The sequence below is a fragment of the Vespa mandarinia genome, chromosome 23 (genome assembly GCF_050613455.1).
Source record: "Vespa mandarinia isolate Hongniang chromosome 23, ASM5061345v1, whole genome shotgun sequence".
Classification (NCBI taxonomy): Eukaryota; Metazoa; Arthropoda; class Insecta; order Hymenoptera; family Vespidae; genus Vespa; species Vespa mandarinia.
The window spans coordinates 2,270,421-2,296,500 of NC_140832.1; the positions used below are offsets into that span (position 1 = coordinate 2,270,421).

The 26,080-nt window shown below is 26.2% G+C and overlaps 2 protein-coding genes across 3 annotated transcripts in view; one reads left to right on the plus strand and one right to left on the minus strand.

Moving 5' to 3' along the window:
• The window catches only part of LOC118444435 (midasin), a 115,836-nt gene that overhangs the window by 7,280 nt on the left and 82,476 nt on the right, over positions 1-26,080 (plus strand). For both annotated transcript variants that reach the window (XM_085663643.1, XM_035872712.2), the window contains exons 11-15: positions 60-432; positions 568-885; positions 1,026-1,340; positions 1,426-1,653; positions 1,824-1,952. In XM_085663643.1, coding sequence (XP_085519769.1) covers positions 60-432; positions 568-885; positions 1,026-1,340; positions 1,426-1,653; positions 1,824-1,952 — 1,363 coding nt within the window. The remainder of the gene's footprint in view (positions 1-59; positions 433-567; positions 886-1,025; positions 1,341-1,425; positions 1,654-1,823; positions 1,953-26,080) is intronic.
• On the minus strand, positions 5,669-12,580 carry LOC118444438 (uncharacterized). The gene is made up of 7 exons (XM_085663648.1): positions 12,387-12,580; positions 11,034-11,286; positions 10,449-10,703; positions 10,155-10,274; positions 9,403-9,585; positions 6,458-6,769; positions 5,669-5,842 (listed from the first exon to the last, which is right to left on the minus strand). Exons 1-7 carry the CDS (start codon positions 12,572-12,574, stop codon positions 5,669-5,671), a joined length of 1,485 nt encoding a protein of 494 aa, XP_085519774.1. The 5' UTR covers positions 12,575-12,580.

Here is a 26,080-nt window from a genome sequence, read left to right on the forward strand (position 1 = left end):
TAATATTAATATCAATTTTTTTTTTTTTTTTTTTTTGTTTTTTTTTCGCACTTTCCTAGATCGTCTAATTTGATGGAATTCAGAGATGCTGCATTAAGTTATATAAAATATCAAATCAAAGATACATTATGTTCTAATTTATCCGAGGAATTTAATGATAATATTAATGTTTCTTTCGACAATATAAATAATATATTTGGTATTAAACCGTTTTATATTAAAAGAGGTTCCTCTAACATATATCAGGATATGAAGTTTACATTTTCACCAAATACTACGAAATTAAATGCATTGAAACTTTTAAGAGCATTGCAATTAAATAAACCTATATTATTGGAAGGAAGTCCGGGTGTAGGAAAGACAAGTATTGTATCTGCATTGGCAAAAGCATCAGGAAATGCATTATTTCGAATTAATTTGAGCGATCAAACGGTATGTCAAAGAATAGTATTATTTTTATTCGATTTGCAATTTATATTGATGTTAAAATAATTAATTTTTTTTCTTTGTACATTATTTTTTTTTCTTCTTTTTTTTTTTTTTTTTTTTTTTTTTTTATTCTTGTAGGATATATCCGATCTCTTTGGTGCAGATCTTCCAGTAGAGGGAGGTCAAGGTGGTGAATTCTCATGGAGAGACGGACCATTTTTACGAGCTTTGAAAGCCGGCGAATGGATTTTGTTAGATGAATTAAATTTAGCTTCTCAGTCTGTATTAGAAGGTCTTAATGCTTGTTTCGATCACAGAGGAGAAATTTATATTCCTGAACTTGGAAAAACATTTTCCGTAAAGTCAGATACCAGATTGTTTGGTTGTCAAAATCCATTAAAACAAGGTGGTGCCAGAAGAGGCCTTCCTAAATCATTTTTAAATCGATTTACACAAGTATGTTTTTGAGATAAATGTATATATATATATATATATATATATATATATATATATATATATATATATATTTTTTTTTTTTTATTAATTATTCAATTATTAATTCTTTTTTCTTTTTTTTTTATCACATTGTATTACAGGTTTTCATAGATACTTTGACTGAAGATGATTTAATGTTCATTCTTAATGTACAATTTCCTCAATTATCAGGCGAACTTATTAAAACAATGGTCAAGTTTAACAGCGTATTGGCGTCAGAAATTGGTATTAATTGGGGACATATCGGTTCACCATGGGAATTAAATTTACGAGATATTAGTAGATGGTGCGAATTAACGATCAAAGAACAGCAGGACGATTATGGTAAAGATTTTAAAAGGAGTTACTATAATCCTGGAAATACAGTAGAAATTATTTATGTCAGTCGAATGCGAACGCAGGAGGATAAACAAAGAGTGAGATAAACAAAACACATTATAATTTCTATAATTAAATTAATATAAAATATCATATAACGAGAATATTTAATATTATATTTAGGTCCGACAATTATATCAAGAATATTTTCCAATTGATAAATATCCACTTTCGTCGTCTGAATCATCTGTATATATTACAGAAGAAACATTATATATAGATGATGTAAAATTGGCTATTTCGCAGTCTGCTATATATAATAATAATTCAAATTTGTTATTATTGAGAGATCAAAGAACGACGTTAAAACAACTCATGCAGTGCATTAACATGAATTGGATGTCTATACTCGTTAGTATTATTTTCTTTTTCTTTCCTTCCTTCTTTTTTTCCTTTTTAAATATATTTTTATTATACGTTTATACGTATTCGACACAATATGTTCTACGACATAACTAACATACGTATATATTTATATTTATTTCATTTGTTAGATCTTATTATTTAATTTCCTTATATAGGTTGGTGCATCTGGTTGTGGAAAGAGTAATGTGGTTCGATTGCTAGCTAGTTTGGTTGGACAAAAGCTAAGATGTATTGTTGTCAATTCAGCGATGGACACAACGGAGATATTAGGAGGTTTTGAACAGGTAAGTGATACTCAATAAAAAAAAAAAAAAAAAAAAAAAAAATGATTTATCTTTGCATACGAATAATATTACTAACATAAGGAATATATTAATGAATAAGAGTTTCAAATCTATCTTTCTTTTTCATATTTACATTTATACTAAAATTTAAATAAAGGTAGTTGGGGGGGAGGTTGGATGCTTTTTTTAAACATATACAAAACACATAAGTATTATATCATTAGAGCAGAGTTTTGAAAATTTTAATTCAGAGATTTATCCGTTAGATAGCACTGTATGTTTGAGCAAACTGATAACATTTGATAATAATGATAAGTAACATATTACAGGAATGTAACTTATTATCAAAGGATTTTATTCATAAAGTTAATTAATATATTTGATCTTTGATGTTCGAATATGTATACATATATATTTAAAAATTTTTAAATATATATATATATATATTTTTTTTTTTTTTTTTTAATATAATTCTGGAATAACACGTACAGATAAATGATAAATTTTCATCTATAATTAACTCTATAAGTTTCGATGTAAAAAGATTGAAATTTAATATTCTATCCCCATTTATTTATTATTACGTGATCGTCTAATAGTCATATATATATATATTATATTATATTATATATTTATAGCTGTACATTGATATGCATTAGACTGCTTCGTAACAAATTCGTAACTATTCTAATATCAGATTTTAATATTTCATTCTTCTTCTTTTTTTTTTTTTTCTTCCTCTCTTTTTTATATTTCATTTATAAATTCTTGGTCAACTTGCTCTTTTTCTTAAACATTAACGTACGACTAATTTTTTTTTCTTTTTCTTTTTTTTTTTTCAAGATCTTTTTCATAGATAATATTTTAATCCTTTTAATTGATTATAATTTCCTCGTAATTTTCCATCGTAAAGTATTTGTATATAAGAAATTTCAAAAAAGAGAAACAAAAATTTGGACAAGGTATTAATGTAAGGGATAGATTGATAGGATGTTTCGTTCTTTTTTCTTTTTTTTTTTCACATAAAAAATATTTGAATATGCAAGCATGCATATATATGTATATATATATATATACACACCCACACATACACTTATTTCATAAGAAAACGGAATCATTCATTATCAATGTTTACATATACATATATAGATACCTATTATACTGCAAATTATATATATATATATATATATATATATATATATATATATATATATATATATATATATATATATATTCTGTACATTTGATAAATATGTATACATAATAGGATCCTCATTGTTAATTTTCAACTATAGATACATATTATAACATAGACTCTTCTAACATAATCGATACATATAACTTTTTTAACATAATCAACATATAGATTATTTTTCATTTATTTCATTGTGACCTCTTTTCTTTTTTCTTTTTTTTTTCTTTCTTTTCTTTTTTTTTTTTTTTTTTTTTTTTTTTTTAATATGTTATTACTATTTAAGGATGCTAGGACAATAATAAGCGATCACAGATACATTCAGATATAATATTTAATCAAGTGATAGTTCTCATTTAAAATACGTTTTTTATATATATATACACACACGCGGAGTTACGTTCGTGTATTTTTTTTTCTCTTTTCCTTTTTTTTTATTTTTTTTTTTTTTATTTTTTCTATTTTACTTTTGTTTATTTCTTTTTTTAGTATTTTACGAATCTATTCCATATAAAATGACGTAAAAGCAAAGTCCAAAACTCTTTCGTTAGATCTATCAATGAAAAGTTCAGTCTGTCATTTCACTGAATACGTTAAATGCGCGTATTATTATTATTATTATTATTATTATTATTATTATTATTATTATTATTATTATTAGGATAGAGAGTTCGTTAAATTGTAGCGATCATATAGCTACGCCATTTGCTTTTTATTTATTTTATATATATATATACTTTTCTTTTCCTTATCGATTCTATTAACTAATATTGTATTAAATGTTATGCAATATGCATTGAGTGAAATTATAACTACAAATAGTACGAAATTATCGATCAACAGGTTGCAATATACCCACACACACACACACACACACACTCACATACATCATTGTGCAATGTAACATCGGCTGATAATAATTCAATTTAACATTCAATAGCACGCTCATAGAGAAAATTATAAAAGCTATCAGTTACAATGATGTATTTATATTTTATATAATCTAATATATATATATATATATATATATATATATATATATATATATTTATACTATATTATTAATACTTTCGAAACTCCGTATCGCGTTTATTTTATGTTTATCAGCATTTAATTAGTACGATGTTAATACTATTAGTCTACATTACTTTTTTCTTGTTTTTTTTTCTTTTGTTTTTTTTTGTTTTTTTTTGTTTTTTTTTTTTTTAAATTTTTTCTTAATTAAAAAAAAAAGAACGGGAAAGAAAGAGATAAGACAAGAAATCGAGATACATAAGTCACGCCATATATGATTTTATCTGTGAGAAATAACCTTTTTTCAACGTGTTGGGGTTTATCATTTAAGTTGACGTTTTAAGAAACATTGCGAAAGAAAAATCAAGAAATTAGATTTTCCAAAGTTCATGTGTTTTTTTCTTCCTTTCTTTTTTTTCTTTTCTTTATTTTTTCTTTTCTTTTTTTTTTTTTGTTCCTTTTTGAAAAGAAAGAAAAGAAAAAGAAAAAATACGTCGTATTCTCCCTCAGTAATATAACGTGAATATTATAATAAGCGTACTTTTTTCCATTCTTTACTGTCTATAATTATAATTTGATTTTATTTTCATCATTAGTCATCTATCTTGTGACTTTAACATTTCAATTAATTTTGCTGTTAATCTTAGATGAATAAAAATTTTAGTAAAAAGTTTCTCGATAAACTCGTTCGTTGAATGTAATAAGGATTAATGGACATCATATGTTTCATACAATTATTCTTTCTTTTCCTTTTTTTTTTTTGCAAATATTTTGCACATATATATATATATCTATCTATATATATATATATATATTTTTTTTTTTTTATGTATATCTAACTATAGGGATGTATATCTATGCTTTTTTTGTTAGATATTTTTGATAAATTATATTCACATGTACTTATTCGATCGGATAAGATTAGCTTAGAACGGACAAAAACGTGTCTCCGATTTAACCAGTTATATTAATCGAATTTTATTTCTACGTCAGTTCGTACCATTGGGTGGGGATCGATTGATAGGAGGTGCCATTTCTAATCTCTACGAATTAATATTAGATATAATTTTTTCCACGTTTTTTTTTCTTCTCCTTTCTTCTTCTTCTTTTTTTTTTTTCTCTCTCTCGAGTCAATTTAGCGTTCGTGCAGTATTATTGAAGAAATTTCAAGTTTACATATTCTAAATCGGTTTTTTTTTTCTGATGACAATCCTTTATTTCTAATCCGATTAGAAAGATTTAATTCGCTTTTTTTTTTTTCTTTTTTCCCCTAATTTTTTTGTTCTTTTTTCTTTTTTTCTTTCTTTTTTTTTTTACGAGGATACACAGCGGACAAATAGTTTCTCCATTTTCTCACAATACAATATTATTATAGACTTCATTGATTAAACGAGATTACTTTTTTTTTCCTTTTTTCTTTTCTTTTTTTTTTCTTTTTTTTTTTTTTCTTTTTTCTTTTTTTCTTTTTTTGTACACGTATGATAAATCCGACATAATAGTTCGAAGATATTCATTCACTGGGTAGATCGCTGCTAGTAGGACTCATCGTCATTTGTAAATCATTCAGTTGTGGCGGTGGTGGTAATAAAAGACTAGGTCTTCTTGACAATTCTTCCTCGTAAAGACTCGACGTACTTTTCGGTCTTGAAATTAGACTCCACGGATCTGGTGGTACTTGATCCTCCTGTAAACGTTTTATCATGTGTCATAAAATGACATTAATTTCAAAAAAAAAAAAAAAAAGAAAAGAACGTTTACTTATAAATATTAGAATACGCTTAGAGATAATCGTTCCCTTTTGAATGAACTTATTAAACTTCCAAGGACGTACACACAAAAGGAATCATATTTTATTATCGAAGAAGATTTTCAAAAGTTTTTATCAAGATGAAAAAGTTTAATGAAATATTAAACCTTCTCGTTTATTCCATCGATCAATGATAATTATGTCAATCATATCTGTTTTTTTTTTTGTTTTTTATTTGTTTTTTGTTATTTGTATTTACGTAATATTTATCAACATTATTATCAATAGAAACTCGATTGTATAGAAATTATGAAAATTCTTTATAATGTTAAAATTTACAAAAGATTAGTTTTGTCCTTGGGTTAGGAAAAATTATTATAATATATTCTTAGATTGATGGAGATTGATTAGAAATAAATTTTTTTTTTTTTTTTTTTTTTTTTTTTTTTTTTAATTAACAGAATTTTAAAATAAATTTAACATACTCACACACACACATATATATATATATATTCATATAGAATATAGATATAGAAATGAAACTATATTTACAACGACTAGATGTTTAGCGTTAGGTGGTAAAGGTGGTTTCAAAAGTGCAACATCAGTGAGATCACAAGCAGCTGTTGATATAGGTTGTACTAAGGGTGGATCCGGTGGAGATGGTACGTTCAATGGCGGCTCATATCTTGGTGGTTGTACACTTTGGATAGTATTATTTGCCGTAGTACCTAAAATCCACCGAGCTATGCTCTCGCAACAGGTACAACAGACATCCGACATTCCTTGTCTTAGACCTCGATGTAAGGTCAAAAATAGGGCTGGATTGACGAAGGCATGCACATAAGCTATGTGCAAAGTGACCTAAGAAAAAACATATATTTGAAAATTTTTTATAACAATAATATTAATAGTAAGAAGATTTTGTTCTTTAAATGGAATAATCATTTGTTTTTTTTTTTTTTACGTTGATCGATGCGGCTTTAACGCTCTATAAAAAAAAAAAAAAAATAAAATATATATATATATCAACTCATATATGTCGAAAAATTATTTGTTTATAGGAGATATAATATTATTACTATTTTTATATAATTATTTTATATAATTTTATATAATTATTATTTTATTCGTTATTTTAAATAAACAAAAGAAAATTTACATAATTATAATAAAAATTTATATTATTTCATTATAGTTATTTTCTTATTATAGAGAGAAAAGGAAAGGTACAATCTTTAAAAAATTATTAAACAAAAATCAATTTTATTATACCAATATTATTGCATTGTTTAAATAAATAAAGAATAATTTATGCTTGAAAATGGTCTTTGAATGAAGTCTCTACGATTTTTCGTTCGGAAGATATCGCTTTTGAAAGATTTTCATTCATAATTCAGTATAGTACAGCTGTTCGTAGTAATAGTAATAGTAATAGTACGCGCTCGTAAATTCTTGGAATTTATATAGGTCAGTGTGTCAATCAGCTGTTATGAATGAAATTATATAGGTCAGTGTGCCAACGTAAACGTCTTCCATTTACATTGGAATATCTCCGGAACTAAAAGTCGTAGAGACTTGAATTAAAAACCATTTTGAAGGGCATATTTTCAATATTCTTTTTTGCAATATATTATTAATTAACAATTTGTTATAAACAATTTGTTATAAACAATTTGTTATAAATAAATTCTTACTAACTAAATTCATCTTACTTTAATAAAAAAAAACATTCAGATTTCGAGTGATATATAAAATTATGTAAATTAATAATTAATAAACAAATTATTATTATTATTTTTTTTTTTTATTAAAAAAAAATAATGTTTTTTTAACTGCACTGAAATATCTTCGGAACTAAAAGTCCTAGAGATTTGAATCAAAAACTATTTTACAGAGTAAATTTTGACTATTTTTTGCAGCATATTGTTAATAATTAATTAACAATTTGTTATAAACAATTTATTATAAACAAATTCTTTTGAACTAAATTCATCTTATTTTGATAAAAAAGAAAAAGACATTCAGATTTCAACTGATTCAAAAATTACATAAATTAATAAATAATTATTAAACTAATTACTTTTTTTTATTGAAAAAATAATGTTTTTTTAATTGCACTGAAATATCTTCGGAACTAAAAGTCGTAAAGACTTGAATCAAACGGCAATTTAATAGGCATTTTTGTTCAACATATTGTTAATAATTAATTAACAATTTGTTATAAACAATTTATTATAAACAAATTTTTACGAATCAAATTCATTATATTTCTCCATGAAAGAAAACATTTAGATTTCGATTGATTTATAAAATTACACAAATTAATAAATATTAATAAACAAATATCGATCCTGCACTTACTGATACAATCAAAAAATATATGATTGCATTAAAAAAAAAAAAAAAAAGTTCACATCTCTTTTACTTGTCAACTTAAAAAAAAAAATTATTATTGCTTTATTATATCTCTAAAAAATTCAAATATGTTCAAGTTGATCAGACTTATTGTTCCACACTGCATATATATATATATATATATATATATATATATATATATATATATATATATAAGGTCATGTAATTTTAAGGATAAGAATTTAAGTCAGGAATTTAAGTCAAGAATTTAAGTCAAGAATCGAGTCGGTGATTATGAAAGTGGTCTAAGTCATTCGAGATATTAGAAAATATGTTTGTTTCGTCACATCTACATACACATACACACACTATATATATATATATATATATAATTAATTTCCCTCTTTGCCGTTATAGAAAAAATAATTTTTGATTAATTCAAAGTCAAAATTGAAAATTTTTAAGGACAAATAAACACATGCATATAAAATTTATTATTAAATAATTTTCGTAATTAAAATCATTTATTACATTTTCTATTAATTTTATCCCTTTTAGAATATCAAAGTTTATTTATTGTAACATTGAGAGAAAATTCTTTTTTTTTTTTTTTTTTTATCATTTACTATCATTTACTTGGTAAAAACTCTATTCAGACTCAACATATTACATTCTACTTATATTAAAAATTCTTTTACCGTGTTGCATTTAAAATTCTTTTACTACGTGCTTTTAAAATTAAAAGAGATAAGATGAATCTTAGGCCATTAGACTCTGTAGGATTAGGATCTTTACGTAAAGGAGAGTGTTTCATTATCCATTAATGGAATATCTATGGGATCCATATTAAAATAGGAGGGAAGAAAAAATTAATATAGTATATTTATATAAACTGATCCTTCCCTCGGGATAAACTTCGTTTTACTTTAAATGAGGCAAACTTGTATTCTATAAAATTTCACGTAAATCAAGAGTAAAATCCGTATATATATATATATATATATTATATACATATAATATGTAGCTAGTATATAATTGTTTGTTTAAGCATGAAAAAGAAAATAATTGAGATTATAGAAGATTAATTTAGTGAAAAAAAAAAAAAAAAAAGGAAAAGAAAAGATGACATTTTTGTATACCTCATAACCAATCGCGTTTCCTATGATAGGATGATGTACTAGCGTGACGAAAAATAGTGGTCCCCAAAATATCACGTACGCTGCAGTAATAACCAGGAACATTTTTACCCTTTGAACACCCTCCCGTTCCATTCTTCTCAAATAATTTCTCATTTTTCTGTGCTCCTCGAGAGCATTGCTTCTCTGAAAATAAATATCAGATTGATATCGTAAATTTGAACGTAGTTATAAATAAAAGAATATTATTTTTATTGATTGATTGATTTATTTATTATATATATATATAAATCAGTCAATTATAGCAACGCAAAATGATAGGAATTTTCATTACGAAAATATCGTAATATTTTTATTCGTTCCATAATTACGAATAAGGAATTTGTAATTTATTATTTTTATTTATTTATTTTTCTTTTTTGTATTTTTATAATATTTATTATTTTTTTTATTATTTATAAATAAATCAAATTGATATGATAAAAATAGACATTCTTACTTATAAAGTAATCGTGTTCATCGAATTGATTCATTCAACAAACGTTGAGTAGTAAAATCGAATCTTTTTTCATTTATATTGAAGGGACATTTTTTTCTATGAATCAACTCAAAAGAAATTTGTGTCGGGTTTTTAAATCTCCAAAAAAAAAAAAAAAAAAAAAAAAAAAAGAAAAGAAAAGAAAAGGAAAAAAAGAAAAGAAAAAAAAAAGAAGAAAAAAAAAAAGAAAAATAGTTTAGAATTAATTTAATTTTACTTTTGGTGTCACTGGAGTTCGAGCATCGTTCGTGTCATCTTCACAAGGAACGGTACTCGATCCTCTTTGGTGAGCACCAGTGACGTTGACCAATGTAGTAACAAGACCAGCTACACGAACCTAAAAATATATTTTATTATGGATGGTTAATTAATCATTAAAATTTTTTTCTTTTCTTTTTTCTTTTTCTTTTTTTTTCTCTCTCTCTTTCTTTCTTTCTTTCTTTCTTTTTCTTCGTGAAAACGTCGATGAAATTAATATCAAAGATAAGACAGAAGGAGAACGTTAACGTACCGCTTCTACATTAGCTTTTGTCAAGTCTCTGTGTAGTTTTCGTAAGTGAAAGAGTGTTAGTGCGACACAGATTATATTTATGACGATCCAAAGAACGTTGAGAATGTAATGACGAAAGGGACCATGCACCAGTGGACAGCTCGGTGCATTGTGTCCACTTTCCGTGTTGGCTGCCAGTGCACCGCTTAGAAACGTCGGACCAAGATTTATGGTTATGCTAGCGAACCATATCATGAAGGTACCAAATAATACGCACTGCAAAAGCAAATAAAACAAATAAAATACACAATCATTTTTAACGTTATTTATCGATTATCTATGTAAAACTATTATCAATGATTAATGAATTTTATTTTTTTTTCGAGATAGCAAGTAAATAGATCAATGAAATGGACTAGATGAAAAATAAAAATGCTTCGGTAATTTTTTTCTTTTTCCTTTTTATATATATATATATATATATCATTAAAATAGAACTGTCCATTGATAATTTTTTTTTTTTTTTTTTTTTTTTTTTTTTTTTTTTTTTTTTTTTTTTAATTAAAATATTTGTATTCAATGATTATCTGTTGGTTATTGTATTACCTGCGGTGAGTCCATAAGTAAAGGAGCAGTTAATTCAGCTTCCTCATCGCTCTCAGGGAATACAGGACTATCATTTAACACAGTTGTAAGCATATTCACTGTTGAAACTGTTACAAGCAGTAAGAAAGCTGTTTCAACTAGGGAGCATTTGTTAACTGGCTGACAATTCAAAATACTTGAGCCCAGGGGTAATAAAATTGCAGCTCTTGCACAATCCACCATGGCTTGATGAAATAATAAGCCCTGAGACCATCTGAAAAACTCATGTCATTTGTAATTCATAAGTTTTATATCAAAGATCTATTTATATGTATATATATAAATAGATACACATGCACATATATATATATAAAATACTTAAAGTATTATATATTTATTTCTTTTATAAGTATTATATATAAGGTGTCTCATTTTTATCTCGAATTTGAATATTTCACGAGACAATAAATCAATCAATAAAATTTTTTACAGATTTGTTTGCCACGAAATATGATGTCAATCTCTTTTTTTTTTTTTTTTTTGCAGAAGTTAAAATTATTTATATATATATATATATTTTTTTTTTTTTATAGTTCAATAAGATGCATTCGTCGAAATGTATTCAATAATAATATATCATATGAGATAATTTATTATTATAAAATATAATAAATTATATTAAAAAATTCGTGAGTTCCTAAGTAGTTCCAAAATTGGTTAACTCTGGTAGTAGGGTATTAGATGACTGCATGCTATAAACAATGGCCGAACTTCTTATCTCTATTTATGTTTCTCAAATTACTAACGAGCTAAGTAAACAAAGTTTATATTCGTAAGAAGTTTCGCACTATTCTTTACAAAGTGCAATCTTAATAGCTGGGAACCAGCGATACAAGATTATATAGTTTTTTAAAAACTCATAATTTTCTAATGTCTTAATAATAATAAATCATCTCATATGGCACGCGTCGTTTCAATATATCATCAAATGTCATTTAAACTGTGATAAAAAAAAAAAAAAACAAACAAAAATAATACAATATATATCTATATAAAGAAAAAAAAAAAAAAAAAAAAAAAGGAAATAAATTTGACTTTGTTATTGACCTGCGAAGAAAATGAAAAAAAGAAAATTAATAAAAGGATTATAATCTTTCATATCGAACAAATTTGCAAAGAAAATTTTTTCAATAGGTTCACTATCTCACGTGGTATTTCAATTTTGTGAAATAGATGGGACATTTTATATATATATATATATATATATATATAAATGATATACACACATATACATATATACACACAAACGCACATTTAATTTTTAATTGTTTTTAATTATTGTAAAAAATTCTTTTCAAAATATATTTTAAATACCTTCGCAATTGTCGTTTCGCTAATATCAATGACATGAGTATGATATTAGCACCCATTCCAAGGGCACCAAGACTGAATATAACGGTTGCTTCAGCAACACCACCGGGATGACACTGAAACACTTTGGTGGCGTTGGATGTTACGTTTCCGGACGCGCCGATACCGAATCTTAAATTTGCTCCTATCATTGCCACCGCTGAGCCTGTAAATAGAAAAAAAAAAAAGAAAAAGAAGGAAAGGAAAGGAAAGAAAAAAAAAAAGAAAAGAAAAGAAAAGAAAAGAAAAGAAATGAAATGAATTGAGATGAAATTGAATGAAATAAAAAGAAAATATTTCTCATCGAATATTTTAATTGATCATTAAACACCATTGGGGGTGGGGAGGGGGGGAAGCAAAGTAGTATTTTCAAAAAGAATATCATTCGTCGATGTCCCTTATTCAGTTATCGTTAAATCATGCTTGTAAAATTTGAAAAACTTTTTTTTTCTCTACCTTTTTTTTTTTCTTTTCCTTCTTTCTCTCTCATTTTCTCTCGCTCTCTCTCTCTCTCTCTCTCTCTCTTTCTCTCTCTTCTCTGTTCATTCTTGTCCGATTATTTCCGATCCTTTGTTACTAGTTGTCAGACACAGAAGTGGCGCCTGTCTGTCTAGTAGTCTAGTAGTCTACTAACCTCTTAACCATTATCGCAATTCAATAACAAGATTAATTCTTTTTTCTTTTTTTTTTCTTTTTTTTTTCTTTTCTTTTTATTTTCTATTTCTTTCCTTTTACTCTTTTAAAACGATCCATTCGTCGTCAATCGTTTTCATTATTCCTTTTGTTCATCTCTCTCTCTCTCTCTCTCACTTTTCTCTCTCCCTCTCTCTCTCTTTCTCTCTCTCTCTGTCTCTATCTCTGTCTTTGTCTTTGTCTCTCTCGAGGATTCTCGTAGAAAGCCATTAGCTCGTTATTACCAAGAACTGTGTACTAACTTTCGAGTTTGTCTATTATACGATTATTACAAAGGACCAAAGACATAGTTGACTATTGTCATCTATATATCCTAACTGACTCGTGTCAAGCTTTCTATCGAAATCAATCCCCCCCCCCTTTCCTTCGTTTTACATCCCTCTTCCTTCTATCCTCCTACTCTTTTACCCCCTCTGCCTCAAAGACTCGTATCCTCTTTCGCGAGTTATCGCTTTATCGACGAAACCGAATAGAATCTCGGCTATTTCCACCTCCGGCGAAATTTCTGGCCACGTTTCCGGTATGCCTAACTCTATGAACCCCGTCGAGTTTCTCTTGTTAATAAACCTAGCCGGCTTACTACTACTCAGCTTCTATTGCGATTAGTAAAGTGGTACAGCAATAGATGGTTTTGGTCTTTGTTGGTTTATCACGTACTAGTATGTGCCATTATTGTTAATCCCATTTTAAGGATTATATAAAAAAGACACGTATAACATCGATAGCGTTAGATAGATAAATGCGAAAAGTAATATGAATTAAAATTTTCTAATACTTACGAAAATTATTTTAATAATTTATCGAACTAATAATAATAATAATAATAATAATAATAATAATTTAATAATTTATAGTTTATGATTTTGACGTGTTAAAGTGCAACAAATATTTAGCGATTTAAAATTTTCTAATACTTACGAAAATTATTTTAATAATTTATCGAACTAATAATAATAATAATAATAATAATAATAATAATAATAATAATTTAATAATTTATAGTTTATGATTTTGACGTGTTAAAGTGCAACAAATATTTAGCGATTTAATTTATCATTTGTTAATTGTTTATCAATTGATCATTCTTACGATTTATATATTACGAGTCGTTTGCAAAAGGTCAGTACGATCAGTTTTCTTTTCTTTTTATTGATCTTTTTTATTCTTGTTTTCTTTCTTTCTTTCTTTCTTTCTTTCTTTATTTATTTATTTCTGTTTTTCTTTTCTTTTTTATTTTCTTTTTCCTTCGTTCATTCATCGACAAAAATTTTATTCGCGAATAATGAACGAGTGTCGATTATTTTTGATCGACAAAATTTGTAGGATTTTTAAACGAGCATCAAGATTTGTCTTGTATTGAACGTGTATAAGAAAAAAAAAATTAAAGAAGAAGAAAAAAGATAAAGAACGAAAAGATATAACTTTTTTTCATTCTATCTTATTCCTTCTTATTTGGCCTTTTCCGTAACACATTTGATAAACTAACTCGGCTGAAGGTATACAAAACCACAAATATACACTGCATATAAATTTGTTGTATCTCTGTGTATACATATGTACTCGAGCGCTTACACACAGTTCTCTTTGGCTTTACCTTCGAACTAAATTTCGACGTCGTAAGATCACTGTTGAATAATTGATAGAGAATCGAGGAAAGCTGCTAGTGCGCGTATAAAAGTGGAAGTAAAAAAGAAAAAAGAAAAAAGAAAAAAGAAAAAAAAAAAAGAAAAAAGAGACAAATCAAGTGAAATACAATATGAAAATATCGACGAAATAAGAAGATAAAAATTATTATTATTATTATTATTATTATTATTATTATTATTATTATTATTACGATTACGATTACGATTACGATTATTGTTTGATATAGGTATTTTTTGTTCTGACTACGTTTAATTAATTTATTTATTTATTTATTTTTTTTTTAATCCGCGTACGATTAAAGAAAAAAAAAAAGAACAAAAAAAAAAGGAGTTTCACGTAGGTACAAAACAGGGACGGAATAATTAGTGGCCGTTACTGATGTTGTACGGTCCTAGAATTGAATTACGTGTTGCCTGCATGAATATGCATTGGCCGTCCTTTTAGCGACATCCACTGTTTCCTAGTTGGACACCATTAAAAACATTTCTCTGGTGGTTATGGAAATATGATATGAATGATACTTGATGTACAGAAGAAGAAGAAGAAAAAGAAGAAGAAGAAGAAGTAGTAGTAGTAGAAGAAAAAAAAAATAAAGAAAAATATAAATTCTTCATCAATAAATTTCTTTCTTTCTTTTTTTTTTTTTCTTTTTTTTTTCTTTTTTACACCAATTTTTAGAATTATTTTTATTGGACGTAAAGAGAGAAAAAAAGGAAAGAGAAACAAAAAATTTGGATTTAACATCGAACGATCTTATTTATCTCGATGATTTTACAACATTTCACATGAGGAATGAACGAACGAATGAACGAATGAACAAACGAACGAACGAACGAACGAAGTTTAACGTTCAGAACTGAACTTTTGATCCTCTTAGAGAATTAAGAAAGTTGAAGTGCCAAACGAACCAGTTCGAAGGAAGAGGTTCTGTTACATTGTTACGAGCTATACTTAAAATGTTTAAGTATATATATATATATATATATATATATATATACATACATTCGCGAGTTTAGCCGTCTCTCTAATCGACAAATTGCAGGATCATAGATGTCAAAATTATTTGAAACGAGTACGATCTAACTATAGACAAGTTTGTTCCGATAGCATTCGTAGTTTAACGCAATTCAATTCTTCTTTTTTTTTTCTTTCTTTTTTTTTTTTTTTTTTTCTTTTTTCTGAGAGGCGGTGGTGTCTTTTTCCATTTGTTTTTCATTAAATCCGTAATTAGTTTGCTCCTCTCGCAATTCGATAAATTGCAACATCGTAAATAGATATCAAATTAATCGAAACGATTCGATTTAACTACAGTCAATTCCATTTTGGTAGCTTTCGTTTTATGAACGCGTTCAATTTGTTTTTCCTCCTTTTCTTTTCTTTCTTTTTTCTTTTTCTTTTTCTTTTCTTTATTTTCTTCTCTCTGCCATCTTTTAACCGGAAATTAGACTCGTCATTCGTAGGACAAAGATTCGATTTTATTATTTATTTAATTTGTAAATTAAATCTTCGATACGAAATCAATTTAGTGTGTTATCTGATTGGATAGATATATAGATGGATAGATAGATTGATACTTGTTTATACTAATTTTATAGAGAACGAGGATGAGGAAAAGGATCCTAAAGAGCTAGAAAGAGAGAGAGAGAGAGAGAGAGAGAGAGAGAGAGAGAGAGAGAGAGAGAGAGAGAAAGTAAGAGAGAGAAGAATCAAGCTTTCGTTAGCATAGTATAAGTAAATCCAATTATGCATCCCGAAATAAATTCGTTAAATCGCCACGAGCTTTTATGTTCCGGCATCCTTTTAACCCCATTTTTTTTTCTTTTTCTTTTTTTTATATTATAGATACGATTGCAAAGAGCACAAAGATGGTGGAATCCTTTCGATTAAATTAGAAAACGAAAGATAATCATAATGATCGTTTCCGTTATTATTCCCCAAAAGTATTGGCCATTATTATTATTATTATTATTATTATTATTATTATTATTATTATTATTATTATTATTATTATTATTTGATGGGATAGATATTAATATTCTTATCGAATATTGTCACGTGTATTGTAAATTCGAAATGATAGAAAGTCACGTTTCTCTTTAACGTTTAATATCTATTTATATATACATACATACATACATACATACATGCATGCATACATACATACATATATAATCGCGTATATTAAATAAATTTGCTTTATAATTTGCATAATATATTCTTATCAAATAATTGTGTTCGTTAATAATATAAAAAGAAAGGTTAAGTTTTTCAATATTTTTTTGAACACTTTGTATTAAATGAAAATGTTTGTTTTTATTCTTATTATTATTTATTTATCTTCTTTTTTTTTTGTATTTTATTTTATTTTTTTATTTTTCAACTTTTCTTTCATGTATTTCTTTTTTTTTTTCCTCTTCTATTTTTTTTTTTCGATCAAGCCTACGTGTTATCTCTCGTGAAATTTACGTGATAACTTTGTCAGAGGAAATTAATTGGTAGGGATGACAAAACCGGAAGCATAGAGCATGATTGGATATTTACTGAACGTGCTAGCATCAGGTAAACATCATTACTCATCAGGCATCATGTGATATCTGAATTTGAAATTATCAAAGTTAAGATCTAATAATAAAAATGAAAATATGTTTGGTACTGTGTATTATTACTATTATTAATTAAATTTCTCATAATGATTTTACATTGAACGAGCTTAGAAGGATGTTCTCTTATATGCCTACATATATGTATGTATGTATGTATAGGATCATATAAACGAGCAAGTAATTTTGGTAGATGGCATCAAAGATGTTAATTATCCTCTCTTCGCTTTAGTAATTGGCTCTCATGTGCTTCTTAATATGCCTCCAGCTAAATCCCCTAATTTTCCTAGGTGATTGATCAATTAAGAATTTTTGTTGGAATATATCTTGATATAAATAAAATGTTTATATATATTTATATATATTTATAATAATTATAAATATAGTATTATAAATATATAAATAATGTAGTATATATATATATATATATATATATATATATATACATATAATATTGTGCTTTATGATTAAAAATACTATAGTAAATAATAAAAAAAAATATATATATATATATTACATACATTATTTGTTTTATTATAAATAATATTTCTCTTTTTACTTATGTATTTATAAAATAATAAAAAATAATTTCTCACGAAATAGCGAACCCAAATACGTATGAAATTAAAACGTGAAAATAAAATTCTTCAAATAATAAAGTTTTCCTTTTCGAGTGTTTTCACGATATATTTTGGAAGAAAAAAAAAGAAAAAAAAAAAAAAAAAGAAAAACAAGAAAAAGAAAGAGAAAAAGCTCGCTTCTGCACGGTACTTGTTTTAAATGGGAGATAAAAATTCACTTACGAAATGATATGGCTGGACCGCTCGAGGAGACTTTTGACCTAAGTTCAAGGGTCAATTTCGTTAGGCAACTACCACCTTGTAATTACATATAGCACGAATTGCCGAGTGAATGTCTTCCGTCGAGAATTAACTGACTCTTCTTTATAAAGTAAAAAAGGGATAAAGAAAAAGTAAAATATACGTATGCGTGTATGTACATTTATATATGTGTGTAAGTGCATTTAAATTATCGTCGGCTTCGGATCGATTTGTTTTATAGAAAGTTTAAAACATTGATATAGATAAGTTTCAAAAAGATGACGAAGAGAAAGAGAGAGAGAGAGAGAGAGAGAGAGAGAGAGAGAGAGAGAGAGAGTGAAAAAAAAAAAGAAAAAAATTTTTTTAAATCATTGTATTTATAGTTTCGTTTAGGGGAAAAAAATGAATTTATGATCTTATATATATATTTATTAAAATTTGGAATAAAATGGATGTTAAAATTCAAATAGTAAAATATAAAATAAAATTTTTAAATAAATAGATATTAATTTAAGATATTCGTATGATCGACAATGAAGTATGATCGACAAAAATATAATTTTTTTTTCCCAAACAATTCTTATAGAAATCATGGGGGTTGGGGGGGGGCGGTAAAGGATACATTTATCAATTTTTTCTCTCTCTCTCTCTCTCTCTTGCTCTCTCTTTTTCTCTCTATCGATCGATCGATTGAAATGTAAAATTGTTGGATATTTCGAAAGATAAAAAAGGAAAAGGAAATAATATAGATGAATCTTTACACAATAGCTATCAATATATAAACGGTTTATATATTATCATTTATCATATATAATCTTTATCGTTTATCACCGATCACTTATGTTATTTTCATTGAAATAATCCTACGAGAAAAATAATTGTTAATAAAGGCCATAGTTACAATTTGTTTCTAATTACAACGCATTCGAATACTCGAAGTCCTGTAATTTCCTTGCAATTATCCTACGACCAAATTGAACCAATACGTAACCAATCAATAACCATTTATAAACGTCATTTAACAATTGTATTTCGTACTCCAGTTCTCAATTTGAATTATCATTATTAATTGGTTCTTTGAAGATCAAAGATTACAGGAATATCCTCTCTCTCTTTCTCTTTCTCTCTCTCTCTCTCTCTCTCTTTGTTTCTCTCTCTCTCACTTTCTCTCTCTCTCTCTCTCTCTCTCTCTCTCTCTCTCTTTCTCTCTATTTCATTGAAAGCAGAGAAGTTTCAGTTCGGCTTTAAATTGCCATCATCTACCAACCACAAGCCGACAAACATTAGAATCAGTTTAACGCCAGTTTCGTTATATGAAGGTGTAAATGTACCGAATATTCTTTAGACAGATAGAAACACATTCGATATGTGAATTTGTGTTATAGGATACATTATATCTATGCTCGAATAATCTCATTTCATTTGATATTTTCATAAGCGTTAAATAGATTATATATGTATGTATATACATAAATATTTATGTATTTATCAGTCAAATGAATTTTATTGTTTTATTTAAATTCTCATTAATTCTCGAAAAGATCTTTTGATCTATATGAATTTGTGGATGTATGTGTGAAATTTATTTCGAATATATATTAAAGTGATTAATATGAATAGTGATAATCTTGGATAAATTAATGAATAGTAAAATTAAAAATTATGTATATATATATATATATATATATATATATATATATATAATTTTTTATATACGGATGATAAATTCTTATATACAAAGTATATAATTTATATATATATATTTTTTTTTCTTTTTCTTTTTGAATTGGAATAAAAAACATATGATTTATTTGATCTATTTATTTACTTATTTTTTTATTTTCTTTAAATTTTATTACATTTAATATTTTATTAATCGTTTCTATCGATTATTATTTATACATATACCAGCCAAAGGTTACAGGTTATATTCTACAATTTCGTATTCTTTTGAGATAGTGTAATAGCCTTAGTATGGATTCTTTGTCCTTTAAATTGTCCTTCAAGAAAGGTCTTTGTGTCTACGAGAGTATTATTTCCTGTGGTTGCAGAATGATATCGTGTTCAACTGTGTCAGAGGTAATATACAAAGGTCGCTGTATTTTGAGGGTTATCCTTTGTTGAGAAGATTAGTGCACGCTATTCGCTTTATTTATTTATTTATTTATTTATTTATTTATTTATTTTATAGTGATATCGATAATACTATTGAAAGTTTTCTACAATAAAAAAACATATGATAATCGATAAATAAAATAAATAAAGTAAATTCTAAAATAATACTTTTTGTTAAAAAAAAATGTAATTGTACAAAATGAATGGAAATATTTATTTTGAAGATATTTAGAGAGAAATAAAGAAAGAGATAGATAGATAGATAGAGAAAGAGAAAGAGAGAGAGGGAGAAAGATTAAAAAAAGAGGCTAATTTCTTTTAATTGAGAAAATCTTGGCGACTTAGTGTTAATTCGTCACTCAATCAGGTTAATAGGTTAAATTGATCTGCAATTTGTCAAGATCTGAAAAAGGAAAGATAGATAGATAGATAGATAGATAGATAGAGAGAGAGAGAGAGAGAGAGAGAGAGAGAGAGAGAGATAAAGATAAAATGAGAGACAGAAACGAATTTGGATTGTGAAACGAGGACAGAGAGTAAATTGACGACTCGTTCGCATCACTGCCAACGGCAGGTCGTTGTACCTTTACCGAGAGGGTGTCGATGCGAAATGGAATTTCATAGGTATATAGCTCAACCTTCGACCTTTGTTTAAAAGCCTATTTTCCGACGCAGTGACTGCATTGACTCTTCAATAGATAAAAATCTATAAAACCTTACTGGAAAAATTTTCTCTCTAACTTCTTCTTCTTCTTACTCTTCTTCTTCTTCTTTTTTTCCTCCTCCTCCTCCTTCTCCACCTCCTCTTCTTCTTCTTCTTCTTCTTCTTCTTCTCACATTTTAAAACCCTAAGGTGTTTCTTTATATTTTGGCATATGGTTTTGAAAAGTTAGCTGAAGTTTCTTTCGAGAGCAGTTTTCTTTAAAGATATATACCTATATATATATATACATTTATAAATTATATATATATATATAATTTATAAATTATTTATACGTATATATAACTGTATACTACAATATATCTATGTATGTAGTTATATATATATATATATATATATATATATATATATATATATATTTATAGATAATTCGCGTATAGAATCTGTCAGAGAGAATTAATTCCATCGATTCGTATATAATAATCAGAAATCGATTCGATATAACTGTGAATAATTCAAATGGATAAAATTGTATCTCACATTCCTGTGTAACACATACAATCTCGATACGAGTCGATATTTTTGGTTTTCTGTTTTTAAATTGTCATTTTATAGGATTTAAGGAATTTCTTATCCATCATTTTTTTTCTTTTTTCTTTTTCTTTTTTACACAATTTTTTTGTTCTTTTTCTTTTAACCAACAATAAGTTAGAATTTTTTTATTATCTCATTTAAGGTAATATCGTGACGTTTTAATTATTCGTCGTCTGTTTTTTGATTATATTTTATAAGGCAAAGAAATAATTTCTTTTTTGCTTAATTTATGTAGACGACAAAATTTTATTATTGTAATTTTTCTCTTTTAATGAAGTTTCTTTTGTTCCTTCTTCTTTTTTTTATTTGTTTCTTTATTGTTTTTTTTTTTTTTTTTTTCTTCCAATTAAACTTCGTCGAAACGACTGCAGTTATATTCCAATTGGTCGTCCCCCTCTTATTGCCTTCTTTTTTAATTCAATTTTGTAGAATACAGCGTATACAGAAAATAAAATGTAAGATAAAACTTTTTTTTATAAAACTATAACCTTCATATTGATGAGTTTAATGGAAAAAGAAAAAGAAAAAAAAAAAAAAAGAAAAAAAGAAAGAAATTCCTTTAAGAGGAAAAAAAAGATTGTTTTCTCTCTTCATTAAATTTTCTATTCAAGCGTATTCAATTTTTATGAAATTTTTGTCATCTCAACAGATTTCTTTTTAATGTTTCAAGTTAATATTTCATTTGATTCAATCGCATTACATTCCTAATCATGCTATTTGACGTTTTCAATTACTGTTATTTCATTTTTTGAAGTATTACGTTATATATATATATATTTATATTATATTTTAATACGTTATTATTGTCATAAAGTTAAATCTCGTTTAAACGACTATCATTATATGCAGTCGTTATTATTGCTATTCACGAAAGTTAACGTCATTTCGTTGAAAAGTTACCCCTTGGAATTTTGCCTAAAAACTTTGTAATATCTGTAATTCGGTTGAAACTAACTTGCGTCGAGGCGGTCAATAAAAAAAAAAAGAAAAAAAAAAAAAAAAAAAAAAACCCGATAAAAATTTTATCCTATATTTAAAAAATGACGAACGATTATTGGATTAGGGGAAAAAAAAGGGGAAGGAAAAAAGAAGAAAAAAATAAATAAATAAAATTGTCTTTAACAAATCGAATAAATATATATTAAACTCGTTGATATTCTTATGTTATTAACATTTGCCTTGATATAATCGATTTTTATTTCTTTTCTTTTCTTTTTTCTTTTCTTTTCTTTTCTTTTACTATTTTTCGTCTCCCGATATAATCTTGACGATTTATGCACGAACGTAGGTAACGTTTTAAACATAGCTATATAATAACCCCACGTATTTTATTTCGTATGCCAGAACGTCGATGCATTTTTGCCGTGAGACTCGTGCTTTATCTCAACGATCTCAGATACATGAACTCCGAGTACACGCCAAATCGGTAGCATTAGTCAAACTGCTGATGGAGTTGTGCGAACCGTATTTGCGATTCTTATCTAAACTACTACTTTATCGGATAGACGTACAAAGACTCATCTATAAACACATATATCGTAGATATTATATCGCATGTATGTTTATATACACTCAGTGCAATGTACAGTATGCATTATATACATTGCACTTACGTACACATTTTCTCTTTCCTTTTTTCTCTCTGTCTCTCTCTCTCTCTCTTTTTTTGTTTTTTTTTAATGAAATCTTATACATTATACATCTTATACTGTGTACGTATAAATATATAATATATATGTACATATTTCGTGATATATAAATAATATATATATAATACAAATATGTTGTATATACGTATGTCGTGATATATACATAATTTTTCTTAACAAAAAAAATATATATATATATATTGTATTTTATATTGTATTTTCTTTCGTTCATTGATTATTTTTAAAGTCATATAAAGGTAATAAATCATACTCTTTATAGTAGTTGACTATAGTTAGTTTATAGTAGTTATAAGTTTTAGTTGGATTCTTTAAAGAAGGATGGTTAGAGAACTTACAGAAAAGATGGCTGGGTTATTGGGGGAATGACTCGGAAGAAAAAGAAAAAGAAAAAGAAGAAAAAAAAAAAGAGTAGAATAGAAAAATAAAGAAAAAAAAAAACGAAAGGATATATAAAGAATAGCCAAGAGATCTCGTGCCGAGAGGGTTTAAATTAACGTCGAAGACGTAAGTTTTACGATCTACTTTCTTGTATCTTTTCTCTGGTCATTTATGCGCTCTTTCTTTGCTAATTTGCATTCGAAAGCGCGAAATACAGTGACAGAGAGAGAGAGAGAGAGAGAAAGAGAGACAGGGACAAAAAGAGAAAGAGAGAGAGAGAGAGAGAGAGAGAGAGAGAGAGAGAGAGAGAGAGAGAGAGAGAGAGATAGAGTAACCTCATTTATATTGCCTCGAAATCGTTTCGATCTAACCTTTTCAAACGCGTTTTACAATGTCTTTTAGTTTTTCCTATCGAAAAACTATGGATTGTGCGTTTGAAATTTTACCATTGTTTTAGACGATTACTATTTCATAGAATTTCTAGTGACATATCTATAAGGTGGGTTAAAAGGTTTTCTTTTTTTTTTTTTTTTTTTTTTGTTTTGTTTTTTTTTTAGACGATTTTATAAAAAATCCTTTTATCCCACTTTGTTTTCCGAGATTATTCAAGTCAATCTCCCTTTTTTTCGATTGTAAAACTACAAGGTAGGGTATCGGGGAGAAAAAAAAAAGAAAAAAAGAAAAAAAAAGAAGAAAAAAAGGAGCACTAATTAATAAGAAGAAATTAATCCGATTAGTTTCGAAAATGAAAGTAATTAATATTTTAATATCGTTCGAGAATTGTTGGCCCATCTTGAAACATTTTTGACCAACCTAGAAACATTTGGCACGATCTCTGCGCTTTTGATTTATTATATTTCGATAGGTTATAGACAGATGATATATAAATATCATTTACCAAATTGAATTTTTATTTTATATTGGAATTTATTATCTCTCTCTCTCTCTCTCTCTCTATTTATTATCTCCCTCCTATCATTGTATCTTATCAGTCGACAATTTTACTATTTATCTAGATGTCATCGTTTATATTATTATAATTTTATTATGTTCGTGTTATTTTCTATATTATTGATTTTATTAATTCTATTATATTTTGGCTATTTTAATTTTTAATTATTGTTTTATAATTTTCTTTTTTTTCTTTTTTTTTTTTTTTTTTCTTAAATCATTATTTTAAATTCAAATAAAATTCAAAATTTATTATATTTTATTATTTTTTCAATCGTTATTTTTTATTTTTTATTCTTTTTTCTATTTTTATTTTTTTTTTTCATTTCAATTATACTATTGCACATACTTATGTTAATATTATTTCACGTTAAGATAAAATATTAATATTATTTCACGATTAAGTTTGCTTTTTGAGTTACATCGATATTGAGTATAAAAAAAAAAATATTATTTCTCTCTCTCTCTCTCTCTCTCTCTCTTTCTCTTGGAAATAAACTATTTCCACTATTATGGGCATTATGTTATCCAGATATATTTCACGATCGTTTTATTCGTAAAGGACAGGAAGCAAGTTCGAAGCAATGTAAAAGGGCATATATATTTTCTTTGAAAGATTTTCTTTCGTTTTTGCGATTCTCCGATCGTCGTCTATGTTAGAAAATGTTCTATCCATTCCAGAATACATTTATATCGGTCAAAGGTATAAGAAAATTTCCATTCGCTTTTAGAATTTTTCCAGATACTAACGTTAAATAAGTCGACAACAATGTTAGCTCGTAAATAGAATTCTTTGTCTATTTTGTATCTATTCTCCCTTTGTTGCGATTCATTTCCGTTTGACTTTTTTCAAATCTGTTTCAATGGTTATATAGGTTGGGTTGTTACATACACATGATAAACAGGGTCAGATAAAAATGTTCCAAGTGATTTAAAAAAAAAAAAAGAAAAAAAAAAAGAAATAAGAAGAAAAAAATCGATTATACTTTTGTCGAAATTTCTTTAATTTTTTTTTCAATTAGCCTTGTATCTTAAATATAAATTAGATTTCTTGTTAGTTTAGTTAACAATTCGAGGGGTAAGGAGGGGGAAGGGGAAAGATAGAAGAAATCAGAAGATCAGAAAAATATAATCATTTCAATTATTATATTTTTGAAAACTTTTGAACCACCCTATGTATATATACGTATATATATATATATATATATATATATATATATATGTATATATATATATTTTTGTATATATGTATACAGTTTCTTTTATACGTATAATAAGGAATCCTTTCTATACTTCAAACGAATCTAATAAAAAATTTTAAGATATCTGCAAAAGGATATTTCTTACGTAGCTTTAATAAAAGCTAAAAGATGGATACATACGTGATGGTAGATTGTAACTTGAGAAATTGCCTATCTTTTATTTTTTTTCTTTCTTTTTCTTTTTTTTTTTTTTCTTTTTTTGTTTATTTCTTTTTTAACAGAAAGAAAACTAAAAGATCATTTCGTTTTTCTTCTTTGCTTTTTCT

Coding starts and splice junctions, on each gene's coding strand:
- LOC118444438 (XM_085663648.1), bottom strand. CDS start 12,574: ATGATAGGAGCAAATTTAAGATTCGGTATCGGCGCGTCCGGAAACGTA. Junction 10,704..11,033: donor TACTTATGGACTCACCGCAG/GTAATACAATAA, acceptor TTGCTTTTGCAG/TGCGTATTATTTGGTACCTT. Junction 5,843..6,457: donor ACGCTAAACATCTAGTCGTT/GTAAATATAGTT, acceptor AAACGTTTACAG/GAGGATCAAGTACCACCAGA.